Source organism: Narcine bancroftii, chromosome 8, assembly GCF_036971445.1.
Source record: "Narcine bancroftii isolate sNarBan1 chromosome 8, sNarBan1.hap1, whole genome shotgun sequence".
Taxonomy (NCBI): domain Eukaryota; kingdom Metazoa; phylum Chordata; class Chondrichthyes; order Torpediniformes; family Narcinidae; genus Narcine; species Narcine bancroftii.
Window position 1 is genome coordinate 22,521,222 of NC_091476.1, and position 23,947 is coordinate 22,545,168.

At 40.2% G+C, this 23,947-nt stretch overlaps 1 protein-coding gene and 1 long non-coding RNA gene across 5 annotated transcripts in view; one reads left to right on the forward strand and one right to left on the reverse strand.

Moving 5' to 3' along the window:
* The window catches only part of LOC138740476 (rho GTPase-activating protein 6-like), a 105,942-nt gene that overhangs the window by 12,527 nt on the left and 69,468 nt on the right, over positions 1-23,947 (forward strand). For all 3 annotated transcript variants that reach the window (XM_069893175.1, XM_069893176.1, XM_069893177.1), the window contains exon 2: positions 17,991-18,147. In XM_069893175.1, the coding sequence (XP_069749276.1) occupies positions 18,012-18,147 (136 nt within the window). In that variant the 5' untranslated portion in view covers positions 17,991-18,011. The remainder of the gene's footprint in view (positions 1-17,990; positions 18,148-23,947) is intronic.
* LOC138740477 (uncharacterized) overlaps positions 13,206-23,947 on the reverse strand; it is a 133,944-nt gene continuing 123,202 nt past the window's right edge. The window contains exons 6-7 of one of the 2 annotated variants that reach the window (XR_011342933.1): positions 17,983-18,104; positions 13,206-13,579 (exon numbers count right to left, since the gene is read on the reverse strand). This is a non-coding gene — a long non-coding RNA (uncharacterized lncRNA). Of the gene's footprint in view, positions 13,580-17,982; positions 18,105-19,337; positions 19,478-23,947 lie in introns of those variants that run through there. The other variant, XR_011342934.1, reaches the window with a different exon arrangement.

The window sequence follows — 23,947 nt, forward strand, 5'->3', positions numbered from 1 at the left end:
CTGGAGGCTGAATGGCCTCCCTAAATGCTGTGTATTTGTATTGATTTTTTGAGGATATGCCACTGATCCTGGATGTGAAAACATGGAGCAATCAACCTGGCTGATCCCATATGGAGGTGGATAGTTAAACCAGTAACACTTTTGACTCTTTATTGAGGATGATTTTTAACATAAAGAAAAATCCAAGTTTTACTTGGTCTGAGTAATTTATAATCTAGTCATCAATGTAAATCAAAACTCTTTACAAACTCAATGGCTTCCCTGATTGAAGTATCCAAAGAGCAATTGGATTTATTTTCTTCCAATGTTGTGATGAATTCAGTGTTTGATGGGGTCAACAATGTAAATATATGTTGTAGCTTTTTAGGGGTTTGTGAAAATGTTCAGTTAATCCTTTGTTATCATGGGTCAGATGTTGCAGTTGGGTGCATGTAAAATGGAGTGAAATTCAAGTGGAGCTTCCACTATTTGCTCCTCTCTTGGCAGGAGACTTCCAGTTTAATTTCTGTTCCAGTTTATTCTTTCCCAGGATCTCAGAGCTGGGTAGCTTTACATCTTCACATTCCAGTTAAACAAAAAATTCTGCAGATGCTCGGGTCGAGTTTCAAAAACAAAACTGCTGGAGAAACGTAGCAGGACAAGTTGCCTCCAGAAGGAAAGAAAAGATTCCTGATGAAAGGTTCAGGCTAAAATGTTGGCTACCTTTTGCTTCCCATAGATGCCACGTGGCCTGCTGAGTTTTGCCAGCTCTGAGCATGTTCACATTACAGACTACACAACTTCCTGTTATGTGATTGCTCTTTGACTTAATTTGTTTTCTGCTCTTTTACAAATGGTTATGCAAAATGACTCAGAGAAATATCTGAAAGAACTTGGCCAGTCAAGCAGAATCTGGAAAGTAACCATGGCTCTTAGATTTTAATTTTCATTTCCTAAGATTAGTTCTGTTCTAATCTTCTTTGGCTTGGCTTCGCGGACGAAGATTTATGGAGGGGGTAAAAAGTCCACGTCAGCTGCAGGCTCGTTTGTGGCTGACCAGTCCGATGCGGGACAGGCAGACACGATTGCAGCGGTTGCAAGGGAAAATTGGTTGGTTGGGGTTGGGTGTTGGGTTTTTCCTCCTTTGCCTTTTGTCAGTGAGGTGGGCTCTGCGGTCTTCTTCAAAGGAGGCTGCTGCCCGCCAAACTGTGAGGCGCCAAGATGCACGGTTTGAGGCGTTATCAGCCCACTGGCGGTGGTCAATGTGGCAGGCACCAAGAGATTTCTTTAGGCAGTCCTTGTACCTTTTCTTTGGTGCACCTCTGTCACGGTGGCCAGTGGAGAGCTCGCCATATAATACGATCTTGGGAAGGCGATGGTCCTCCATTCTGGAGACGTGACCCATCCAGCGCAGCTGGATCTTCAGCAGCGTGGACTCGATGCTGTCGACCTCTGCCATCTCGAGTACCTCGACGTTAGGGGTGTGAGCGCTCCAATGGATGTTGAGAATGGAGCGGAGACAACGCTGGTGGAAGCGTTCTAGGAGCCGTAGGTGGTGCCGGTAGAGGACCCATGATTCGGAGCCGAACAGGAGTGTGGGTATGACAACGGCTCTGTATACGCTTATCTTTGTGAGGTTTTTCAGTTGGTTGTTTTTCCAGACTCTTTTGTGTAGTCTTCCAAAGGCGCTATTTGCCTTGGCGAGTCTGTTGTCTATCTCATTGTCGATCCTTGCATCTGATGAAATGGTGCAGCCGAGATAGGTAAACTGGTTGACCGTTTTGAGTTTTGTGTGCCCGATGGAGATGTGGGGGGGCTGGTAGTCATGGTGGGGAGCTGGCTGATGGAGGACCTCAGTTTTCTTCAGGCTGACTTCCAGGCCAAACATTTTGGCAGTTTCCGCAAAGCAGGACGTCAAGCGCTGAAGAGCTGGCTCTGAATGGGCAACTAAAGCGGCATCATCTGCAAAGAATAGTTCACGGACAAGTTTCTCTTGTGTCTTGGTGTGAGCTTGCAGGCGCCTCAGATTGAAGAGACTGCCATCCGTGCGGTACCGGATGTAAACCAACAAATACTGTGACACAACATTCTTACTTTGAAAAATCATTTGCTTATTCTGAGTGAACTCTTAAGCATTTATGAAGCAAATGAGATCAGTAGGGGTTTACAAATTAGTTTGAAACATGATTGTGTACAGGCCAATTGGTGGGTAGAATTTAAAAAAATGCTGCATGGGTAGGCAAACCACCTCAAAGGTACATTGTCTACCCATCTACACGCACCATGTAGCCGCTGCTGGTCAATTTGTGAGAGGTAAAAAATGACATTGGCCATTTCCTTACCCATAACCCACCCACCGCCAACGTTGCTGGAATACCAGAGCGGTTCCAGCAGTGTGGGGGATTATGGGTAAGAAGGACAGCCATTGCTCCTGCCCCAACCTCACTCCCTGCTGTACCACTCAGTACACCGCTGGCCCACTCCTCTCCCCTGACAGCCCACTGCACTCCCCGCCAGCCTGACAGTGTTCGCCCGCTAGTCTGACAGTGTTTCTCCCTCAACAGTGTTCTCCCCCAGCCCCGACCACATTCCGAGACTGCGCTCGCCCAGGCCCCAACAGCGCCCCACCCCAATTCCGCACCTGCCTCAGCCACTTACTTCTTGGAGGCCAACACAGGGAATAGGGAACACAGGGGCCTCTGGTGACACTGTCACTCACTGCATCACTGAAGGGGCAGCACCAGTCAAATGTTGGATAGTTTTTGGCTGCATTAATGAAGTAACCCCATGATGTACAAAAAGGCACTGTTTGACCTGCTGAGTTTCTCCAGAACTTGTGTGTGTTTTTCACTTACCTCTGGATCCAGATTCTCCCTGCATAATAACCTCTGCCATAAATGGTTCTATTATCTGATATGGTTGCAAGGATCAGATCAAGATTATGCTTTTATCATAACTTTCTTGCTTCTTAACCATAACTGCTTAAACCAGGTGAAAGGTTGAGGTGAGGAGAGAAAAAATTATGTAAAATATATAAGTTTATATCATTGAATCCTGAAAGTCACAGAGATTGGGATCAATGGAGGAATGACACGAGGAAGGATGAGTTAGAATAATACTGTTTGTTTTATCCCTGATCTTGGTTAGAGGCGCAGTCACAGCCACTGCTCACTCCTCTTGGGGGTTGAACAAAAGAGAAAGTTCCTTCCCAGTTGCCGCTAGATCTGATTACAAACCGCTTCCTCTTGCAAAGTCGAAGGATGTGCATTAGTGAGTGCCTTGCAATGTGCTGGTGCTTGGTTGAACGGCTGAGTGTGTACATGAGATGCGGTAATTAAGCTTGGAATGATGGTGTGTATGGGGTGGTGCATTTGATTGCCAAGTTTGAGCAATAATTGTGAAGCATCAGAGGTAGATGAATAATGGGGTCTTATTTTATTGAGTAGTGTATGAAACTAGTGGTGTCATTGGGGAGAGATGGATTTTGTGAGGTTGGTCTTGTGCCACATTTCTTTGTCCGTAAGTTCCGATTATTCACCTCAGTGGCCCCATTCTCCCTTTACTTTATAAGCTTGTATCTAATGATGTTGGTGAACCCTCCAAAAATATCTCAGAAAGCCAGCATGTTCGCTGTTCACCAAAATCCTGTGTTTCCTTGAAGAAGTCGCTGAAGAATGAAGTAAATTTCAAGATCCCAACAACATAATACCTCCCTTTAAATCAATATAGGCTAGCTTTAATTATGTTTCAGTATGAGTTTTATGTGCTTTCAATAATAGATTAAGATGCACAGGTCAATGGACACCATATTAATTGCCTCCATTTAGATCCCATCCAGTTTTGTTCTGAGCAGTAATGGTGCATTTTCTGAAATGATATTAGCATATAATTGTTTAAAGATTGAAGATATGGAAAAGGTTCCCTCATGTTATATCAGACAACATGGTGCTTGGGATAATTTGATTAAATAAACCAGGCCTCAAGATCCTAATGCCTCACCAGTCACTTCTGAAGAGAAGACTTGTGAAGACTGCATTGGGCCCAGCTGCAGCCACACACACTATTACTTCCATCACCTTGCCCCTGGCCCCAATGTTGTTTATCTTATTGATAAGGTGCTGAATTGCTAAATGAGGATATTAGTATTCCCTGGAACTGATGATGGAAGTTCCATTGAAAATAATGTGTTTCTGACACTAAAGTAGACACAATGTTCCCTCTCCTTAATTTCAATTCTGTTCTCCAAAAAGACTTTTGTATTGGGCATATAATTCAACTTATTTTTCTTCATAACTGCATGACGTTTCAGAAAAATTCAATACAATGATATTTCTGCAAAGAACATTAGTTGCTAAAATGGTTGCTATGGTGATCTTCCAAGCCTTTTATTTGCTTGAAATGTCCTGGTTGTAGAATTGTGCGATGAAGAGGTGGCTTAAGATTAAAGCATACAGTTTTCATCAAAATTTCTTTCACAGTAGTGAACCAGATCATTGGATCTATGTGCGGGTTAATTTTGGGCCCATTGAATTAAAATATTATGAAGAAATTAAATTTGAAAATGCCTGAAATATTCTTTGTTCAGCTTCAGATGGAATTTAACTTTGAGTAAGTGTGAGGTGTTCTACCATAAGAGGTCAAATGTAAGGGGAACGCTTAATGGTAGGGCCCTCAACAACATTGTTGAACAGAGGGATCTGGAGGTCCAAGCCCAAAGTTCCCTCAAAATGTCTATGCAGATAGATGAGGTAGTAAAGAAGGCATCTGGCATGCTTGCCGTCATTGCCATGTGAGGATATTAGTTTTGAGTTATTTAAAACTTTCATTAGGTCTAACGTGAAGTAGTGAGTTAATTTCTGGTTGTCCCATTTCCTGAAGGATGTTGAGGCTTTCAAAAGGGTAGAGAAGAGATTTACCATGACATTGTCTGGATTAGAGGGCATGAACTATAAGGAGAAGTTGGATAAACTTTGGCTATTTTCTCAAGAGTGTTAGAGGCTCAGAGGTGACCTGATGACATTTATAAAATTATACGAGGCATAGATTGTCAAGTTTGTTATCTGATTGCACAAGGGCAACCCGACATAACAGCGCTCTCCGGTCCTCGGTGCAAAACATGCAGCCACACAACCAGATATAACACACATATAGACAAACAATACATATGCAGGGCGTGTATTGATATATACAAATAAATAACTTTTCCTTTGTAAATATGAGTGTTTTGGATAGAGATCTTTGTCCCAGGATAAAATAGTCAACTATTAGAGGGCATGTATTTAGGGTGAAGAGAGGAAAGTTTAAAGGAGATGTGCAAGGCAAGTCTTTACACAGAGTGTTAGGAGCCTAGAATGGGCTGCCAGGGGTAGTGATGGAAACAGACATGATTGTAACATTTAAGAAGCTTCCAGATAGATGCATGAGTGTATATTGAATAGAGGGAAATGGATCACGTGCTGGCAGAAGAGATTTAGCTTAATCTGCCATAATATTTGGCGCAGAAATTGTGGGCCAGAGAGGCTCTACCTGTGCTGTATAGTTGGATGTCCTATCTGTGGATAGTTTTTGGTGTTTCATCTGTTCAAATGTTCCTCTGGGTGGTGTTCCAGGCCCAACTATCTGCTTTATTTAGGCCTTTCCCTCTTTGATCATTTAGGAAACAAGATTTTCACTGATGATTGCATTGTGTTTAATTCCATTCAGGGCTCCTCAGAAAATGAATCAGCTCATGCAACATTAATTTTAATTTAACTTCATTTTTATTGTACAGCATGGTGGAAGGCCCCATGAAACCCGTGCTGGCCAAATACATGCAATTAACCTTCCAACCTCATGCATTTTGGAGGGCACTTAAGTTATGTCACACAAAGGCCAGGCATTAAATATTCCAACCAAGAATGAGTCCATACATTGACATTCATGCCAAGTCTTCAGTGTTAACATACCTGGGATTACCACAGGCCATAAACTTAACTGGTCCATTTAATTAGATATTGAGGTTGGATTTAGGGCATCAAACAGTGAGTCATTCATCCCAAGCTTCTCATCTATCAATAATACACAATTCAGGAGTATAATGGAACTGATTACCTGATTGGATGTTGTTGGCACAAAGCTTAAAAAGCGATAACACTTTCAGGACAAAGTAGACTTTGTGACAGTCACCTATGCACCCACTGGTTCTCTGAGCTCGCAAGTGCAAACCATTTACAGATGGCACTTTCTTCAACAGCTCCTTCCAAAATCCACAACCCTTCAAAGCTGGAAGAATAAACATAACCAGTGCTAGGAAGCACTTGCAACTTTCAGATTTCAGATTTATTGTCGGAGTACATACATGACATCACACTGAGATTCTTTTTCTTGTGGGTGAGGCAGAATTACCACTTATTGGTAGGGCAAAGAAAGAAACTGTACACAGCATACACATGTAAACAAATAAAAAAACTGTAAACAGATAACGAAAGTAAACAAATGTGCAAAGCAGAGCGAACAAAAAAAACAATGAAGTGCAAAAGTAAGAGTCCTTAAATAAGTCCATGATTAAGTTTGTTGTCGAGGAATCTGATAGTGAAGAGTAGCAGCTGTTGCTGAATCTGGTGGTGCGATTCTTGTGACACCTGTACCTCTTTCCCGAAGGCAGCAGCGAGTACAGAGCATGTGCTGGGTGGTGTGGATCCTTGATAATTGCTGCCGATCTTCGACGGCAGCTTTCCATGTAGATTTCCTCAATGGTGGGGAAGATTTTGCCTGTGATGCCCTGGGCTGTGTGCACTTACAGTTTAAAAGCTATTCTAGCTTTGAAATTGTTTTTTTTCCTTCACTGTTAATCACTGGGATTAACTCAGTGGTACAATAGAAAAACCGTTCTTATGAGGACTGCAGCGGGTCCTACAGACAGTTAGGGGTGATTAGGAATAAAAACAAAGGTGCTGGCATATGCTAGAATCATCCACGTTCCATGAATGAGGAGACTATGAGGGACAGGAAGTTTATGTGAAAGTGAAGTCCTAGGATAGAGTCTCCACGCAAAAATTTTAATGTTAAAAGGGAGTTGACTCAAGGCAAAATGATTACTGTTGAATAGAGATGTGAGCCAAGGCTAATATTTTCCTCAAAGCTGAATTCATTTCTGAAAACTCTTAAGACTTTTACTAGCAGTAATTGTTTTATACAAATACTTTGGCTTTATTTGAATTTACAAGTCAAATGTGATCGTTTCTGTGATAGAGAATCATATAAATAAACAGATGTTCTGTGTAACCCCTTTGACTCTGAGGGCATACTTGATTACTTTTTATGATTTGAGATGAGTTTGGTTGAGTTTCTATAAATTAAAGAACACATACCTTGCTTTTCTCATATGTTCTGTCTAGCTTCTTGATGACAAGGCACAAGTCCTAAGCAGACCATCTCATCCATCCCTTTATCTTTCTTTCAATATTCCATCTTGTAAAGTTGTTTCCCTCCCTCTAATGCAAGACACACCAGATTAATACATGGGCTCAGTGGATGTTCAGAACCTGCTCCATCTCTGAAATCACCCAAAACTACTAATTGCATCCCTGCCACTCATACTGTAACACACTATAATTTGCCATTTCTAGTTTCATAGCACCATTGTGGGGAATGATAGTGATCGTGGTTGCAAGGCAACTAGCAATCTCTTTCTGTTTGATTAGATTTGGCTGCCAGCAGGGGGCTGACACACAGTATGCTCTATCTGTAATGGAGGTTTGCACCCTCATGGTACTGTTTATAACAACTTTAAAGTAAAGAACCTTTTCCTTCATACATGTGTTATCTTAAGAACTCAAACATACAAATACAAGATGAAACAATGTGTAAGTGTAGAACACATTCTTCAGAATAAAGAAAAAAAGTCCTGAAACTTTGAAAACCATGCTACATTTCCCCAGGTTCAGCATTTAATTGAAATTTGTAATTTGAAGATAGGGAAATGGTTGTTTTTCCAAATATGTTGTACCGAGACTTGAAATCCAGTCATTCCAACAGGAACCTCCCAACTATTGCATGATGAAAGCTGCTGTTTCAATCAACCACTGGGAATCTTCATGAGGGGATTAAATAGTTTCTAAAATGTAATCATACAGCACATTGACTGGCCCCTCCAGCCCATGAACCTGTATCTCCCAATTACATCCAATTAATCTACAACACCACAACACCCCAGAAGGCAGGGATGAAACTAGAGCACCCAGAGATAACCCACATGGTTACAGGGAGAATGTACAGACGCCTTGCAGACATTGATGGATTTGAACCCGGGTCACTGACAGTAATAGGTTGCACTAATCGCAATACTAAATGTGCCGCTCAGGTTTAATCTTCTTGCAGTGTTTTTATTCATTAACATTTCCTTCATTATGGAAGGATTGCATAAAGGCTAGAGAATCCTAACGACAAAATCTGACAAACAGGGAATGCCTATTTATTTTCAGTTTGGTAAGGTGGGTGAGACTGGCTGAAGATAGGTGTGCCAGACTCCACTGGGAGAGATAAAGATGATATGGTTGGAAGTTACTTTACCAGATCCAGCAACGTGAATGGAAATGAAGGGAATTAACTCCTTTGTAGGGAGGAGTTGGCAATTTCCTCCATTGGGGTGGAAATTTCTGACATGCTCATATCAATTATATGCCCTAATTGTGTACAATGTTGGTGTGAGAGAGACCATAACTGAGTGTAAATCTGGAAAAGAAAGGAAGGAAAGGTCAAGTTCAGGGAAGGACTACAAGTGGACGACTGAGTATCCTTTCTTTTTTTTAATATTGACCAGTAAACATACACCATATCTAAGAAAAACTTTAAATTCAAAAGTAAATAACTTCATATAATTAGAGAAAATTAATTGCCGGGGGTCTATCCACTGAACATTAAGAAGAGAAATCTTGGAACAGGATTTGTTTCCTCATGAATAAGATTGTGATTGAGAATCCAAATAAGTATTTGAATCAGCAGAGCTGGTACATGCTGTTGGATCTATGGTGCCGGGATGCTGTTGCCATTTATTATCCATTACTCGTTGCTCTGAAAAGAGTGAAACACAAAATTCTGCACACGCTGTGATTGTCGTAACTCAGCTAGTCTCGCAGGATCCATAGGAAGTAAAGCTATACTACCGGCATTTTGGGCCTGAGCACTTTTTCAAGGTATAAGCAAAAAATAAAGACTGGGTTACAAAAAAAATGCAAAGATGGATCAGGTCATAACCTTAAGAAGACAGATGGATCAGCCCTGGAGGACCCAAATCCTCGAAACCTGGCAATTATGATAATAGTTAATAAATGAGCCACATACTTAGTCAACTGAATTTTAAAAAAAATCTTTAATACGATACTTAATTTTCTCTAAGATTAGATATGACATTACATCATGTAGCTTCTGTGCATGAGTTGATGGGAGTTCATCTTTCCATTTCATTAAATCTGCTCATCTGGCTATCAACGTGCTAAAAGCTAAAACTTTCTCTTGAGATACCGATAAAAGTTTATCCAGTTCACGGGAAAAACCAAATAGAGCAGTTAAAAGGCAATAATCTAATTTAACCTTAAAAATAGTTGACAAAGAATTAAAAATATTCTGCCCATAATTTTGTAATGATCATAATTATTTTTGTAACCTTGATTAGAGGGAGGGGTTAGATTAGTTTTAGGGCTTCTCTTTTACATGTGGATTTAACCTTGATTAGAGGGAGGGGTTAGATTAGTTTCAGGGTTTCTCTTTTGCATGTGGATTTAAATTATCCTGTATAATATCCCTTTTTTCAGATCTTATTAAGATATAATGTGATTTGCTATAATATTTAATTGATTTATATGTATAATCATTTTTAACGGATATTCACATTTAATAATAAGGAATTTAAAATATGACATTCTCTGGATTTAGTCTGATTTTATGTTCATATACATTATTGTTGCCTTGCTTTATTAATATTTTGTATATGGATTGTTATGTTAAACTCAATAAAAATATTTTGAAAGGGAAAAATAAAGAAAGCGGGAAATGGGAGGGGGAGGAGTCCAGACCAACACACAAAAGTTGTTAATTGCATATGATAAGAGGACAGGTGAAAGGAGACAGATAGAAAAGGGAAGAGAGAGAGAGAACTAGAGGAAAGGAGACAGGCAGAAGAAGATGGGGTGGGATTTTAATGGAAACCGGAGAAGTCGATATTAATGCCATCAGGTTGGAGGATGCCCAAGTGGAAGATGAGGAGTGGTGTTCTTTTAATTTGTGAGTGGTCTCATTCTAGCAGTGCAAGAGATCATGGACAGACATGTTAGCAAGGGAATGGGACAGGGAATTGAAATGGGTGGCCACTGGAATATCCATGTTATTGTGGTGGACAGAGTCGAGGATGGTCAGCAAAGTGATCATCTATTCAATGCATCAAGTCTCTCCAATGTGAAAGAGACCACAACGAGAGCACTGTCTGCAGTAGATGACCCATGCAGATTCAGAAGTGAATAACTTGGAAGGACTGCTTGGGGCCCTGAACAGTGGCGAGGGAGGATGTGTGGACCCAAATGGAGCATCTCCTGAAGTCATAGCAGTAGGTGTCATGGGGTCAATTAGTGGGGAGGGAGGAATGGATGAAGGAGTCAAGGAGGGTACTCTCCCTATGGAAAGTGGAAAAGGGAAGATGTGTCTGTAGTAGGTTGCGGAAATGATGAAGGAGGCTTCACATTAAACCATGGCAATCATTACGTTAATCGTGTTCCTCATAACAGGTGATGTGCAACGTATTGATGAGACTTTCCTCAAGTATAGTCTATTTGGAAAAAAATAATCCCTAATTTATCCTAATGATTTAGACAAGTAATAGAATATCATAATTTTGTAACTTATGCCAAATAATGGTTTAGATCTAAAAATGAGAGATAATGCAACCCCGTACTTAAAAACATGAGAAAGCTTGCAAACTGGCAGTTAAACATCAAATAAACTATGAAATAGTCCAAAATTGAACATCTCCTACATCATAGAAGAATCATGAGATTTAGGTGAATAAATGACTGAAAATAACATTACATAATAGCCAAGTTTGTATATTTGAACAAATGGCTTGAGGTCCTCTGTGCAAGATGACCTGCCTATCTCCTGTGGGAGATGGGTCTGTGTGCCTTCTGTGGGGGTTGGGCCTGTGTGCTATGTGCCTTCTGTGGAGGGTGGGCCTGTGTGCTTTATATGGAGCATAGGCCTGTGTTCTTGCTTCTGAAGGATGGGTCTATGTGCACATTTTGAAGTTTGGGCCTATTAAGCTAGTACTTGGATTTCAACCATTTTTGTGTTTGTTTAAATTTAATTTTCTTTAAAGTTTAGACATATAGCACAATAACAGGCCCTTTTGGCCCACAAGACTGTGCCACCCAATTCCCAAATAACCTAAAGGCCCTGTTACGTTTTGAAGGATGAGGGGAAACTGGGGTAAACCCATGCAGTCACTGGGAGAATATAAAAACTCCTTACAGACAGTGTGGGATTCGAACCTTGGTCCCGATTGCTGGTGCTGTAACAGCATTCCGCTATGCTAACCTTACTTCCCTGTTTGCTTTGTCTTATAACCAAATTAGGATGGGTAGGCATCAGCAAAAAAAAATAGAAGTTTTGACTTCCTTACTTTAAGACAGTGGCTCTCAACCTTTTTCTTTCCACCCACATTCCACTTTAAGTATTCCCTATGCCATTAGTGTTCTGTGATTAGTAAGGGATTGTTCAAGGTGGTATGTGAGTGGAAAGAAAAAGTTTGCAAACCACTGTTTTAATCATACCTAATTGACTCGATATGTGCACAGTTTCATAAACTCCAAAGGAAATGGGCCAATGATAATTCTTCTCAAGCAAAATATTTCAGTAACAATTGGGTCTAGAGCTGTGATTTTTAACCTTCCCTTCCCACTCGCATCCCACCTTAAGCAGTCCCTTATTTTTCACAGAGCACCGACAGCATAGGGATTACTTAAAGTGGTAAGTGAGTGGAAAGAAAAAGGTCGAGAGCAAATGCTTTACGAAATTGCCATCATCATTTTTTTTTCTAATTAATAAAATTTAGAAGGCATGATGCATTCCTAAGCCAGAGCTGCGTACGGAGCTTGTATTTGCTGCTCTGCCTGTTAGGCACAAGTTAAATGAGACGAAGAGAAGTGGAGAGGGGGTCAGGATAATGAAGAGGAATATGAGGTTGAAGTATTTATTGGTGAAATGATATGCGACAGGAACCCCTCACTATGTAATGACCTGATGGAACCCTGAGGGAAATTAAGACATATGCTGCATTGGGCTCCTCCAGCTTGAATTGAGGCTTTTAGCAGTACTGCAGTGTCCAAAGCCAAGAGGGGAAATCAGACATGATTAAATTCTTGTCTCAGCAGTGACCCTGTCATTCACCTATATTTCCCAATCTGCTGCATGTTTACTGAGACCAAAGAAATTGTACATTGAGAAGTTAAATCCAATTTCCGCTACATTAACCGGAAAAATGACTCCAGAGTTTGGGTAACACAGGAAGTGTATGGTTCAAATTTCTGCCAGAAGTGCATGCAAACAGTTCAAAGAAGCAAAAACATTTTCTGTATTATTTATGCAGTGAAATGCTGTCATTTCTTCTTTATAATCCATTTTCTAACCTTAATTATATACTGGCCACCACATGGGTAAAAAAGGCTCAGTCACCTCAAACCACACTACATATCTTCCAGACAGACAGAGGTTAAAGAGCAAAGAAGTTTCATTTATATCAGTCATAGTCATAAAGCCATACAACATGGAAACCTGACCACACTGACCAAAATGCCTCACCCACATCTAGTCCCACCTGCCTTATATCCATATCCATATCCCACGAGTCTAGCCCACGAGTCTGTGCTGCCCAATTAACCTACACACCTGGTACATACTCGTGGCCGAAATGGCGTGTAACCATGCTGTATGTCTAAATTAAAAATGAAAAGGTTGGCCATCCCTGCTCCAAACCAAGGGTGGCCAAACTTTTTTGATTGTGGGCCAGATACAGAAAAATGTAAGAAGACACGGGCCAAACAATATGAAGCCCAGCATTTTCAACCAGTTACATTGCAAGAAAAATGGTGTTTTTAGACTAGAAAACCCCTGTGCCATTGAAAATTAATTTTCTATTGTAATAACTATACAACACCAGTGAACAGTTTAACTGTTGACAGTAGTTTATTGATGTGCTTGCAAATTACAGAAGACATTTCTGAACCTGCTGCTCTTGCATTCAATTTAAATGAATACGATAAAGCTCTTTAAAACTCTCATTCAAAAAGGAGTGCAAAATAAAAAGCTGGGTATAAAACATTCCTTGCAAATCAAATAAACACATTTCCCCTTGACTTCTGTAAAAAGTATTCATTTTCCAACTGTGTTTGAAATTTTCAGCGCTCCCTTGCTATTTTCCGTCTTTTTGGTTCCGCCATGTTCAATCAACTGAGATAAACATTTTTTTTAAACTGAGGTAAACACTTCTTTTAACTGAAGTTAACATTTTCATTGATGCGTAACATTCCAACAGTCAGCCGTAGTTGTTCAAATTGGCAGCAACATCGTCTTGAAGCTAAGAAGTGCAATGTACATACAGTACAATATGTTGTTAGAGTTTATGTTCTAACAGGCTATACTCTATTTTATTTTTAACATTCTCCCTAAGCAACCTAAAAATGGGCAACCAGCTGCAGTTGGCCTGTAGGCTGCAGTTTGGTAATTGCCTTCTTTCCAAGTATCTGCTTCAATGTTTCTTACACGGTATAATAGTACCTCTCTCAGCCACCTCCACTGATAGCTGGTTCCATGCATTCACCACCCAATCTCAACCAAATATAGTCATTATGCAAAATAAAACTGTTGTAATTTTTCTGACTGCAGCTATTGGTTTGCATTTAAGTTGTAACCAAATGTCGAGGTGCCAAATGTTAGAGTTTAATCCAGGTAGCATCTGAAATCGTTTTATTTGTTGTGCAAATCGCATTGCTGTATCAAGGCCTCCATATGGAGATACTCAAGTTGTCCAGCTTTATCCATCTGGCCTTGCAGTATCGTTAGAGTGGCTTTTCTGGTCAGTAGCACACACCTCTCTTCCCATGAATGTAACAGAGGGTGGAGTTTGACTGTCAGACACTGCCTGATGCTAATGGAAGACTGAGTATGATCTCAGCCCTGAATGCTCTATGTTTTTATATTTTAAGCTTAAATATAGCTCAAATCATTTGTCCTGGGATGTGGAATGTAAGTAAACTTAATATATAATTTTAAGAGAAGTAAGGAAATATATATATATAATTATTTACATGCGTGCAAAATTTTTGTCGTGTTCTTTCTGTAATGTTGAAGAAAACGAGCAGGCTGGAAGATTTTTATTTGTTTTAGTTCCTGAAAATATTAGAACACACTCCCCCTCCCCACCCATTCTCACTCTGATCCTGTCTTTGCCACTTGTCACTTGTGCTCTGTCAATTTGTATCGCCCTCCCCTCGTGTGCCTGAAATTAAACTCTGGACTTTACTCCCTGATCCTTCTTATCTTCGTACCGCTTTCTCTTTGCTGAGGGCGGATTTTAAAGACTGTCCCTTTAACTTCATGCATAATTGCACAGCATGTCATTTTGGTGAACATTTCAGCATGGCATGAATAGTTGTATTATCATTATGGAACTTGAAGCTCCGACTAACATCCTTTAAGTTTGCACAGCTAAGCTCACACTCCACAGCAGGAAGGAAACAACACAAGCAGCACAATTTAAAGAAATCAGCCACTACCTTTAGCCTGGTTGGCATTTGATTTCTTCAGATGTTGCTGTTATTCTATGCGGTGCTCTCTATAGTCGCTTCAAGCCATAAGAACATACAGGATGTGATAGGTGTTTGAAAGATTTATTGTCAGAGCACATACATGACATCATATTCTTTATCCTGAGGGTGAGGCAAAGTTACTGCTTATTGCCAGTGCAAAAAATAAACTACACAATGTACACATGTAAACAAATAGGGAAATGTAAACAAATACAGAGAGTACAACGCAGAAAGGAAAAAAAATCTTTAAAGTGCAAAAGTAAGAGACCTTAAATGAGATCCTATTTGAGTTTATTGTTGAGGAGTCTGAGGGTGGACGGGTAGCAGCTGATCCTGAACCTAGTAGTGCGAGTCTTGTGGCCCCTATACCTTATGGTAGAGATGTGTGCCGGTGGTGTGGATTCTTGATGATTACAGCTGCTCTCCAACAGCAGTGTTCCCTGTAGATGCTCTCAATGGTGAGGAGGGTTTTGCCTGTGATGTCCTGGGCTGAGTCCACTATCTTTTGTAGGGCTTTACACTCGGGGTATTGGCGTCCCCATACTAGACTGTGATGCAGCCAGTCTGGACACTTTCCATCACACATCTGTCTAAATTTTCTGATGTCATACCAAACCTCTGCAGAATATAGGTTTTCCTGATGTATAACTAGGAAAATGAAGGAAAGCACCAGAGCAGTAGAAACTGCTGGAAGAGGATAAAGAATGAGGAAAAAAGCATTGTCTTATGGAGGCCGTGTCCTCTCCAAGAAATTGAGAATGTTTTCCCTATCTGAACCATGGGAAGAGCAAAGTGTCTGAAATCTCCGCTTCAACAAGAAATCAGACTTAAGGTACATTATAAATGTACCTACAGGTTCGATTATGACTCAGAAGACATTTGGATAGGTACATGGATAAGGAAGGGATGTGGGCCCAAGCACAAGCAAATTAGCAATTTGGTCAGCGTGGATGAGATGGGCCTCAGGGCTTGTCTCTGTGCCAATTAGCTCCATGACTCTAAATCAAAGTGCCTGCAGTTAGTGGAATCTGGCAACATCAAGAAACCTGGATTCTCTGCAAAGCCATAACCTTTCTCTGTTAATCCCTGAACAAAATCAAATTAATTTTGCAAATATTTACAGCTTCTGCCTGAAGAGATATAAACACCCAAATGCCCAGAACAAGTGTTCCTCTTGCTCTTCAGAAACCATTGGTGTGACCACTCTATTTGTCTTGGTTGATTCCGATGTGCTGGTGCTCCTGTGCACGACAGGTGATATTCAACCCTCTGCTTCTTTGAGCTTGTCTCACTCCTTGAGAATTCTGCTGCCATAATGCTGACTTGTAATTGCAACTTGTAATTGTTTAAGTCCATTCAAGAGTTCCATAATCGGCAAAAAAACTAGCTGAAAGATCTGTTGTTGGATTTCAGATTTATTGTCTGAGCACATACATAACATCATATGTGTCATTGCACATGTTAAAGCAAATAGTTTATTCAAACTTTTTATTGTGGCATCTTAAATTTAGCATGGAGCATAGGAAATAGAGTTCATGCACATTTTACCAATAGGGCTATTGCATCCTAGTCATGTCATTCCAGTCTGACTGACCTAATCACACCCAAGGCAAAAATGTTCCACTTCGATCTCCTCTAAAGTCCAGCATGCATAGTCAGATAATCATACATTTCCTTCAAACCATACATTTTAAAGGAAACTCGAACTGGAGCCCTCGGGGAAAACCCATGCAAATATGGGGAGAACATACAAACTTCTTACAGACAACGCGGCATTCGAATCCTGGTCCGATCCCAAATGCTGGCACTGTAAAGGCGTTATGCTAACTGTTGTGCAAACCATGCCACCCTATTCAATTTATAGTTCCAACACTGCTGATGAGCTGGGTCAACCCTAGAATTGTTGCGGTAAATGTCACTGATTTGAAAATGAGATTCTGGTGCCTGCTTCTGTCCAGAATGCACTTGCATGAGGCATCCAAGAGGTTCAGAGGTTTTGCTGTCTTCTGCAGAATCCAACAATGCAACGGTAGCAGCTGGTGCCAGAGGAAGTGCAGGTTGCAATCCAGAGCCTAAGGACCATGGGGCACTGGCTGAAGAGCAGCTGGTGCTACAGGAGCAGGGGGATGAGGAAGGCTGCTGGAGGGAGTGTTCACACGACCCTGCACTGTTCATTGGGAAGTTGGTCAGACCTTCAGCAAACTCTGTCCATGGCAGCCAGAGACCAGCTGCAGCACATCTGCCATGAAGTGAGGGAAAAACGTGGTGTCGTCATGCCCATGTTGGCCAAGGTGGCATTCTGTCTATGAATAACACTATGCCACTGTACGATTGACAGATATGCTGGCAGTTATTATGTATATGACATCAATATGAAAGATGGAATCATTTCTGGAGATGTTGTTTGCTGATTTTGAGACTATTGTAGGTTTTTGATATTAGCTCTGGTTTATGTCTGAAAATGCAGTCTTTTTTTGTGGATGGTGACATCCTTGGGGGTGGATATGCTTCTGGAAAACAATCCGCTGTGCTTACATGGATCACAGCTGGAGGGGCCAGGCCCACTTTTATAATGGGCAATAATTTCATGTTAAACTTATTTTATCTCGATTGGTGCTGAACAAAATTGGGTTCAATTTCTAGGTTTGTTTCCTATTCCAAATAAAGCTTTGTCCTTTCAGTGTTTTGCAAGCTCATCAATTTTTATTTGAACTTAGGAATCTTCTGGTTTCGTGACGAATAACAATTTATTTTTATTCCAGTGAATAGAAGTTGCAAAAGCACTTGATTTGGGAGCAAGTGCATCATTTGAAGACAGAACTGAGATCAGTAGTAAGCAAATCCTGGCAGCAATTCAGATATCACCCTTGTGATATCTAATAATTATGATTCAATGTAAATGTCCAATGCTTGTCTTATGAGTTCCCATGAATGGGCATCAATGGAACAATTCAAAGTGATAATTAAGCTAGAATAGATTTAATCAGAATTCATGGCACAGAATAGGTTATTTGGCCCAACTGGTCTTCGTCAGTGTTAACGCTTCACTTTAGGTTCTGCTCTCTTTAATTAATCTTGCGCCATCAGCTTGTTGCTAATATGAAAAGGACAAATTTGTTGGCTTTTCAACGCTGTTTATTCATTTCTGTTTAATTTCTATATGCAGTTTTACCTTTGCAGGGTGATTTCACTTGGAACATCATGTTTGGACAGAGTGTCACACTGCAGCCTGTTCCTATTCAGAACCTCTCAGAACTGGAGCGAGCAAGACTTCAAGAAGTGGCTTTCTCCCACCTGCAAGGGAAAGATCTGGGGTGTCAGATTACCATCCCCAAAGGTACTATTATTGCCAAGGCTTTGTGCTTGCACATCTTCATGTAAACTAAAAGATCTGATGTTGCATTTTATATGGAATTCATGTGGAATGTTTCGGGGCGATCCAACCCCTAAATTATCCAAAAATTAGCATTTCTGATTACATAATATATTACGTTGTTGAAGGTGGTACAATAAATTCAATTTTAACTTTGCTAATATTACATATTCTGTTCAGTTTTAACTATTGAATATCATTTAGTTACAAGTTACTTACAATTTTATCATAATTTTATACATGATATACAACAGTTATGGGATTATTTCCTTGCAACGTTTAGTTCATTTCTTGTATAAGTGCCAAAACAAACTTTCTTAACCAAGGAAAGCACTTACTTCATGTGCATTTTCAAGATGTTGGCCCACATACCGACTGTACAGGTGAAGAAAAGAGAGGAGTTTGTATCTGGAATGTATTGTTAGGTTGGAGCAGACTCAGATATGCCATTTCAAATGGGAATTTGATCAGCATTTGAAACAAGGCTTCAGAAAATTAAACCAGCTACATTGCTCATGTAGAAAATCATTACTGACTCATATGTTTCCTTCAGAGCTTTTCTATGATTCACAGCTTCTGTTGTGTTTGAACCGCCTCCTCATGGTGCATTTTTATGTATCATCTAGCCCCACAACCTCACTGCCATTAATTAATGGTGAAAATATCAGAGCTTTTGTCTGTAAATGGAAAAGCAAATACGGCAGATGGTGATCTGGTGCAGAATGGGGCTGGGTAAAAAATTTAAATTTAAAAACAAACCACCTGCCTCTCAAGGCAATTTACTCTGGGTTATGTTCATTACAAGATAGGGATAAATTGCAGCATATCTGCCATGCGATTTGTTGTTAAACAGGGATCATAAAAGGAAGATAGATCCAGGACATCTGGAATTTGAAAATGCACATTAATTTCCTTCATTTTTTTTCATTTTTGCTGCTTTTGAGATTTTTCTGTCAATAAACAGATATGACTAGCTTTATCCTTCCAGAGTTACGACTCTGAAATTTTCTAACTTTAATCATTGAGGTGCAATGTGAATTCCATGGAAAATAGGCCATAGCTTTTGCTCATTACATTTTAATTCAATATTCTGACAAAAGGTTATTGACCTGAACTATTAACTCTGCTTTACTCTTATTTATGTGCCTGCCTAATCAGCTGAGTAAATCCAGCAATTTCTCTTTTATCTTAGTTTCAGAATCTGCAATTTTTGGCTTTGTAAATCCTGTGGATCTTGGGTGTCAAACCAATTTAGACTGAAGGATGAAGGCCATTCTTGCCAGTTGCAATAGCACTATACATTATAAATGAATATATATTAAATGAAAAATTAGAAAATAGCATTCAAATACACATTTATTTTTTAACAAAACTTTTGTTCTCATATTTCTTAAAGCTACTATAATTAATAGGCACAATTTAGATCACATAATGGGATACTTGATGAACATAAGAAATAGGAACAGGATTAGGCCATCTGGCCCTTCAAGCCAGTTCTGGCATTCAATGTGATCATGGCTAATCTCCACCTACCTACCTTTTCCCCACATTCCTTAATTCCCTTACTTTGTTGAAATCTATCCAACCTTATCTTAAATAGATTTACTGAGGCCACCTTCACTGCTTCAAAGGGCAGCACATTCCACAGATTCACCACCTTCTGGGAATAGCAGTTCCTCGTCATCTCTGTTCTAAATGTACTACCCTAAATCTTGAGGCTCTGTCCCCAAATACTGGTCTCCTCTCCCAAAGTACCTACTGTTATCTTATCCATGCCTTTCATAATTGTATGTTTCTTAAGGATCCCCTCTGAATCTTCTAAATTCCAGCAAGTATAGTCCCAGATGACTGAATTTTTCCTCATAGACCCAGGAATCAACCTGTTGAACCTTCTCTGCACCACCTCTAAAGCCAGTACATCCTTCCTCAAGTAAGGAGACCGGACCTGCACACAGTACTCCAGAAGGTCACATCAGTGCCCTGTGCAGTTGCAACATTACCTCCCTGCTCTTAAATTCAATCCCTCTAGCAATGAAGGCCAACATTCAATTTGCCTTTTTGATAGCCTGGTGCATCTGAAAACCAACCTTTTACAATTCTTGCATAAGCCTTTCCACATGTCATCATGCTGCAATTACTTGTCATTTAAATAATATTGTGATCTTCCATTTTTCCTTCCAAAATAGATCACCTCAGATTTGCCAACATTGTACTCCATCTACCAGACCCTTGCAGACTCTCTGTATTCTTTGCACAATTTGCTTTTCCACTCAATTTAGTGTCATCAAATACATTACATGTTGTCCCCTCTTCCAGATCATTGATGTACTTTGTGAACAGTTGCATACATGATAAATAGCATGAGCAAAATGCTGTGCATTTTTTAGTACAAACAAATTTGTAAACTGGAAAAATGTTGATCCAAGTAAAGTGACTTTGATGGAGTTTAGTGATGTTCCCAGTAACCAAGACAAAGCTTTCTGCTTTAATTAGGTAGTTGTAGCATATCCTGGTGTCTTCCTCTAAAAGTTTGTTTATTTGTCACGTGACAGTACATCCTGATGAATGTTCTCCAATCCGCAGTGTAAAGCAGAACAAAACACATATACAGACAAACAATACATATAAATATAAAATTACAGATATTAAAATAAATATTCTTTATAAATAGTGGTCCTGGAGAGTTGTTTTAGCAGGTCACTCAGCAGTCTCATTGCCTGTGGGAAGAAGCTGTTCCTCAGCCTGATTCTGGTTCCTGTATCTCTTTCCTGATGGGAGTAGGCCCTCCCTGTTTTAAGAAAATAGGATTATCCCTGTAAGAGACAGTATATACAGGAGGACCTGAATGTTCACAGTTAATATTTCACACAAGCCCAACGTAAGTTACAGCCCAGCAATAATTCGATTCTTTGGGAGAACTAAGGGAAGGTTTGTCACAGTCTGTTTTCCAAAATTCGATACATTCACAAAGACATTGTGATTTTGCAAGGGAGAACTATTCTGATGGCTGGAGAGAACAAAGCCTTTTGAAGCATTTCTTGTGGTCAGCTATTTTTGGTGGAATTCAGATCAAAGCCTGCTCTGTGAATATCTAAGCCTTTTCGGTGGATTGACCTGTGCCAGAAGGGTTTTTTTGGGAAGCAAAATGCTTCATTTTTATTGTGACTAAGAGTGGGGGTCACTTGGAGAGAATGCTTAATGCTTAATAACAGTGAGGTTACTTGGAGAGACGGGTGCCAGAGTCTTAGAAGCTTTGTGGAGGCCACCCAGTTCGAGTCTTGCCTACAAAAGGACCAGGAGTGTTATGACCACAGCTCGTGTGAATGGACATTTCTTCAAAGGCAATGTCAGAAGAATTAGTGAGTCTGTAGCAATCACAACTCCAGTCTTCCCATCAGTTCAACATTAATTCTGGGCATCAAATTTCAAAGGCCTATGATTTAACACTAAATTTAAAAGACTGAACTTTGAAGTAACTTTCTAGATTTCAGCCTGGAGTGTAATGGTTTGGGTATAATCACACACACACACACATACACGTAAAGAAAATCAGAAAGAATAATATAACAGTGTTAGCCAGTTGCCTATTCATATGGAAGAACAAAGCAATTAACATATTCTTAATGTACATAATTAAACACATTTACCAAATTATTTGGGTTAAAAAAGAAAATAAAAGAAAACCGAAAGATTAGTTTTAATTTTACAGATCTTTCCTCTTTCTGAACCAAAGTTTAACAGTGCTCATCTTTCCTAGCTCTTTGGTCAAAAACTATCTCCATAATGATGAACTCGTATGTCCTTCCTACAGCCATTTTAGTTTAATTTTTTTTCAGTAATTGAGTTAAGTTCCCCTAAAGGTCATCACACTCATTAATGAAAAAAAAATGTTTAAGAAATATATGAAAAAAATGTGGTAGGTTTAGATTTCCAAAAAAACTTTTGATAAAGTCTTGCCTAAAACACAAATATACAAAATTGGGGATAACACACCAACGTAGACTGAGAATTGGTTGACCTTGAAGAAACTGAGTTGGAAAAAGACGATCATTTTCTGGTGCGGGGAATGATAAGTGGGGTGCCGCAGTGATCAATCCTAACTGTAATGATCTCATTATGCAGGTGACATGAAGCTGGCAGGATGGGGAAGGGAATGGGAAGGTGTAATGATGCTCCATTGTGTCCAAGGCATGATGGATGAGAGGGCAGGTTCAGTGCAGTAAAATGTGGATAATTGTGATATAGTTGAAATACAGAAAGACATTGTTAGGTAAGAGATGCTAAATGAGAAAACCTGAGTGGGAATAAGAGCTGGGTCATTGCACACAGTGGATGGAAGCAAGCATTTTGGTGTAGCAAGGGAAAAAAAAATTTGCCTTTCATTGCAAATGGGTCTGAATAGAGGAGCAAGAATGACTTGCTGCAGCTGTTCAGGACTTTGGTGCAATCCCAACTATTGTACAGTTTTGATCTCCTTTTCAAGAGATGGATGTTCTTATCTCAGAAAGAGCAGAACAAAGATGGAACAGCTAGTGGAGGAACCTACCAGGGGGAAGTCAATTCTGGACTGGGTGCTGTGCAGCGACGCAGACTTAATAAGTGACCTTGATGTAGGGGAGCCATTAGGGAATAGTGACCATGGTATGGTTACTTTTAAGCTGCAATTAGAAAGGGAAATGGAAAGGAAGTCGGAAGCATCTGTACTTCAGTTAAATAAATGGAATTTTGCAGCTATGAGGGAGGAGCTATCCAAAATAAAATGGGAAGATACACAAGCTGGGAGGACAACTGGGGAAAAATGGCAGGTTTTTATGGACATTTTGCACAGGATTCAGGACAAATTTATTCCAAAGTGGAGGAAAGGCTCTAGGAGATGCAAATGGCAGCCCTGGCTAACTAAGGAAATCAAGTGCATTATCAAGTCCAAAGGGAGTAATTATAAGATAGCGAAGCGGAGTTGGAAATTAGAGGATTGGGAAACCTTCAAAGAACATCAGAGGGTAACTAAGAAAGCCATAAGAGACGGGAAAATGAAGTACGAGAGGAAATTAGCAGATAATATTGCGGAGGATAGCAAAAGCTTTTTTAAGTATATGAAGATGAAGAAATTGGTTCGGTCTAAAATTGGCCCTTTGAAAATGGGCAAGGGTGAAATTATTACCGGAAACAAGGAGATGGCAGAGGAATTTAACAAATACTTTGCAACTGTTTTCACCAAGGAGGATGTAGGTTATAGTCAGTTAGGGGGTAGTGGTCATGCGGTACCAAGAGACTTGGGGAACTTTACTGGGGAGGTAGGGGATCTAATGGATATCCAGATCCAGAAGCAGGAGGTTATGAGTAAATTGTTGGGACTGAGGCCTGATAAATCCCCAGGGCCTGATGGGCTGCATCCTAGGGTGCTTAAAGAGGTGGCTATGGAAATTGTGGAGGCACTGGTCGACATTTTCCAAAGTTCCATAGATTCCAGGGAGGTCCCTGAGGATTGGAGAGTGGCTGATGTGGTGCCGCTTTTTAAGAAAGGAGGGAGGGAGAAAACGGGAAATTATAGACCGGTTAGCCTGACATCAGTGGTGGGGAAGATATTGGAGTCCATCATAAAAGGAGAAATAGCAGAACACTTAGTCAGTAATAATAGTATAAGGGCTAGTCAGCATGGATTCCTTAAGGGTAAGTCATGCTTGACTAACCTTCTGGAATTTTTTGAGGATGTGACAAAGAGGGTGGACTCGGGAGAGCCAGTGGATGTGGTGTATTTGGACTT